A 4,656-nucleotide genomic window follows, 5' to 3' on the forward strand; every position below is an offset into this window, starting at 1 on the left:
TATATAAGCACCAGAGCTTATTTACTTAACATCACGCTTCAACCCTTATATGTGCAGAACAACATAGAAACTACTACCAAATAAAACTTTATTAAATCCAATATGTGCAAATATTCGGAGATCCCTTTAAAGTTATTTTCAAGGTTTGACCAAAACAACCACAACTGTGATTTATCGACTGTCCTATTTTAAAATTCTGCCATGGAATACGATGTTTAAGGAATGCAAAGCTTTTAATTAATTCAAAGCAGATAAGTTCTGTCTTTCTTGGTACAATGTTGCACACAGCTCAGTTCAACCCTGTTGTGTCGGCGTGTGACCCATCATCCCCTCTGTCAAACCTAAGAGTCAGATCAGGATCAGAAGAAAAAATACAGTGGATTTTCTGTCTTTTCCCTCCAACCTCCTCATCCATCAGTCTGACTAATGGAGCCAGAAGGACTGAAGGAAGGGAGAGACGTGATGTGAGGAGGAGAGCGTCAGCTGAGAGGAGCTGGTCTCCTGCTGCTCTCATCAACATGCAGATGTGTTCAGGTAGAAAGAACCAAACCCACAGTCAGCTCTCAGTCATCTGATCAGACACTGATGCAGCTGTTTACCGCCGTGATGTCGTCTCCAACAGCTGCTGTTTACGTCTCTGTGAAGGAGCGCAGAGGAGTGATGGAGAGTTACGTCWCTCCAATGAACAGATAAAGGCGGAGGGCACTAATTTGTCTTATGAAGTGATGGATGCAGTCTTGGAAACTGAACATGTGACAGTTGTACTGAATGTCTTGATTGGATGAAGTGAGTAATAAGAATCAGTGAGCCGTCTATGATGCTGTGCATTATGCGAGATGTAGTTTATAGTCAATGCTGGCTTTAAAGCAGCTTATTTTGAAGACATTAATACACCTTTGAATCTCTCACAGGCCACATCAAACACCACTGAGAGCCATATTTGGATCCGTGCCTYGAGTTGGACGCGTTTTGCAACCATTTCACGTCTTGTTTTTGGAGGTTTTCCTTTTCTAAACGAGTCTCTGAGAATAAAAAGGTCTTTCAGTTTTTCATTTCACGTTTAAAAAATAAAAATAAAAAAGGACAAATCACTGCAGTCTTATAGTGCATGTTGTCGGACCACCCTGTGAGAATCAAATGAGGTGTGTGCAGAAAACAGAAATGAAATGAACTGAAGCCCAGGTAATATGACAACAGTAGGTTTTTTATGTTTATGTTTGCACTTATCATCCCTTTGCAAACACAGTTGTTGGCCCCTAAAAGTACATTTTAAATAAATAAATAAATAGAATCTGGTAAAAGCTGAAAATTTATACATAATTAGTTGTTTGTCAACTGAAAAATTAAAATTTCTGTCAGGTTGTAGTTGTGCCAGTATATGCAATTATCTCCTTTTTTTATGTGGACTATTTTTATACACAGGAATGTAAGGATAAGWTTTAAATTCTGTTTTTTAAGGGGGGATTGGGAAATTAGACTTTCTATCATGTTATGTCATTCTCTCGTCAAAAACATACCCAGAGTGTTGATTTGAATTATTCATGTTTTAGAAATCCTTGAATCTCTTGTGGTAGCCATGTAGAGCTGCATAAACGCTTGTTGATACAGAGCTCCGCCTATTTGTACAAAGCTCCTCCCTGGAGCTCAGTCTGCAACCAAGCTCCAGCCCCACAGAGCACCCCTCCCMCAAAGCATTGTTGTGAATACATGCTTAAGTGGGAGTGTCAGAAACGGTAGGAGGTTCTTAAATAGACAGAGGCCAATTTCAAAGCGTTTAGCTAGGCTATGATGCAAAGTCAAAATTATTTTTGATTTAWACAGCTTTTTAAARCAAATGAAAGTAACATAGTTACTTGATTGTGGTGTAAAATACATAATAACTCCCCCCACCACCACCACCCCTTTAATTCTTGTGCATCTAACACAACCAACAAAGGAACAAACCAAGAAAGCTAAACTAAAGAAATACAACAGAAAACCAAAATCAAATCTTTTTTTAAATAATTAGTAGAAATCTTTTTCTAAGGGAAAACAAAAAAATGCACAATTGAAACACAAAAATCTATCGACTTACTTCAGACAGAAGCTGTGTTTCCATTGCAAATACGTATGCGCAAAACTTTGTTGATATTCGATTAATGTCGAAAAACAGTTTCACAACTGCAGTGTTTCCATTAAATAAGAAATGCTATTAAAGTCTTGCGTGAATACATTTGCTCTCGCGATAAKTCATTACAAACATGGCGGCAATGGATGTAAACACATGCATATTTGCTACCGCAACACTAGCAATCAGAGGAGACGTCAGTGTATTATCGAGGTCTTCCAGCGACAAGCCCCTAATACTTGGGAGCGACTACATCTGCAGTGTTTTTGGGAAATTGTAGTCAGTGATTTTATTACTTTCTTTTACTACTTCATTGATTTTACTACTATTTCTACTTCCTGTTGTCTTCTTCGTCTTTTTTGCCAGCAGAGACAGCTGGTTCTTGATCACGTGACTCCCGCGATGCGAAGAATGTGTTTCCATTGCAGTTTTGTGAAATACACCAATTTCGATACGGTCGAAAAACCACCTCATCCTAGCACAAAACCCATTTTGTCAAAAAAAGGAAGTTTTTTCGAAAGTGACGTGTTTTCATTAAGCAAATTATTTTCAAAATTCTAATTTGCGCATTTTCATGGTCAATGGAAACACAGCTAGAGTCTAGCATGCTAATGCTAATGCTAAATCGTTTAAAAATGTAAATACAGTATGAGAAAAACCATCTATGTTTTACTAATTTATTCAAACAATAAAGTAATCTGTGCTAAATTCTTGTTCTCTCATCAGAGTCCGACAACTTGGATCCGGACCTGGCCCGGCTCGGGTCTCTGGGTTTCACAGGCTGTCTGTCGGTGGTCCACTTTAACTCCATCAGTCCTCTGAAAGCAGCTCTTCTCAACCCAAACACCAGCCCCGTTTTCAGTAATCTGTGCTAAATTCTTGTTCTCTCATCAGAGTCCGACAACTTGGATCCGGACCTGGCCCGGCTCGGGTCTCTGGGTTTCACAGGCTGTCTGTCGGTGGTCCACTTTAACTCCATCAGTCCTCTGAAAGCAGCTCTTCTCAACCCAAACACCAGCCCCGTTTTCATCTCCGGACCTCTAGTCCAGTCCAACTGCGGGTCTTCAGCTTCAGCCAACCCCTACTCAGCTGAGAACACACACCACCTGTCAGGTAAAAGSGGCGGGGCTTTGTTTGGTTTGTTCGAAAACTTTATTTATTGCAACAGAAGGGGTGATGTCTACTTCCTGGATCACAGAAATCATCCTTCTATAAATCCTTACTCCAGGACCTTGTTGGTTCTGAAYTAAAGGAACTTTAAACTTCCTGTTTATGGTTCAGGTGTGGATTTACACACAGGACAGGAGGCAGATGGGAGTCAAAAGATACCCAGTGGTAAATTTTGTAGCCCCAGGCCGCAGCTGTAGAGTTGTTTCATAAACAAGCTCGGCCCTGTTTCTCTTGTCCTGGAAATAATTACCTGGTCTCGTGCTCATTTGGATCACAGATGGTGCTGAAGTTGAGCAGATGGGCAACACATTAAAAATGTGCTGAGAAACATGTTTAAGGTTATAAACAGAGCATCATCCTCTTCTCTTAAGTGTTGATTACGTAACCAGTTTTTCATGACTCTTTTTTAAAGTGTTTGGGATCCTACTTCCTGTTTTCTGTTTGTCTTCACAAATGAGTTAATAAATCTGTGACTCAGATGAATTTAACTCTTCAGCTGCTGCATCTTTACAAATGTAAAAAACCCTAAAAATAACATTTTCCAACATTTTCCACTTCCCTTCTGGGAGAATAAAAACCTTCATCTTGCGTCGCTTGAAGTCACAGAAMTAGACCTTCTCAGTTTAGTTTCTGTAATTCTAGCCTCCTGAGACCCTGCATCCCCTTATGTGGACATTGCATTTTTCTAACCATGATGCATCTTTTTTTTTTTCAACTTTAACCCATTGGCCTCATTAATAGACACTACCATCGCCCTCTAGTGGTCCCATGACAATATTACCCTCATTTGAGTGAAAACAAGATGGCGGGGATCCCTGTGGAAAGCTAACTGTGGTAAGAAAAATGGCCAAGGTAAAAACCCAAATTACATTTCGCTCTTGAAACTAGTGTGTTTATGCACAGTTACATCTTTAGCTTTATAAGGCATACAAACAACATTTTTTACAAGTGAAGCAAATTACAATCTCAGTAAAGATAAAGTCCTCATTTGAGGGCATTGGGACTATAGTTTACTAAAATGAACTAAATAACGAAAACTGAAATTGAAAAAACATTTTAGTTAAATAAAATAAATAAAAACTGTAATAAAATGAAAAAAACAATATCTAACTAAAACTGTATAATCTTTTTACAAAACTAACTAAAACTAACTGAAATTATAGGTAGAATATCCTTAGTTTTAGTGTTTGTCAATTTATTTTGAGACATGTGGATCTCTGAAAAACAAGTAACATGTAGCCCCGGGTTGGAGACGACTACTGTCATCGTCCTAAAATAATCGCCCAATTCCTTGGTTGGCTAAATTGAGTTACACAATTATTTTAGTAAGGTGTCGCTATAATGGACTGCTTTAACTAGTGACCAAATATCTTTTGGTT

The 4,656-nt window shown here is 38.8% G+C and overlaps 1 protein-coding gene across 1 annotated transcript in view; it reads left to right on the forward strand.

Annotated features, from left to right (window-relative positions):
- The window catches only part of LOC106522901 (contactin-associated protein-like 4), a gene marked incomplete at its 5' end in the record, with an annotated part of 112,209 nt that overhangs the window by 101,430 nt on the left and 6,123 nt on the right, over nucleotides 1–4,656 (forward strand). The window contains 2 exon segments of the mRNA XM_014016138.1: nucleotides 2,834–2,954; nucleotides 3,123–3,220. Of these exon segments, the coding sequence (XP_013871592.1) occupies nucleotides 2,834–2,954; nucleotides 3,123–3,220 (219 nt within the window).

The sequence above is a fragment of the Austrofundulus limnaeus genome, unplaced genomic scaffold, assembly GCF_001266775.1.
Source record: "Austrofundulus limnaeus strain Quisiro unplaced genomic scaffold, Austrofundulus_limnaeus-1.0 Scaffold139, whole genome shotgun sequence".
NCBI classification, from domain to species: domain Eukaryota; kingdom Metazoa; phylum Chordata; class Actinopteri; order Cyprinodontiformes; family Rivulidae; genus Austrofundulus; species Austrofundulus limnaeus.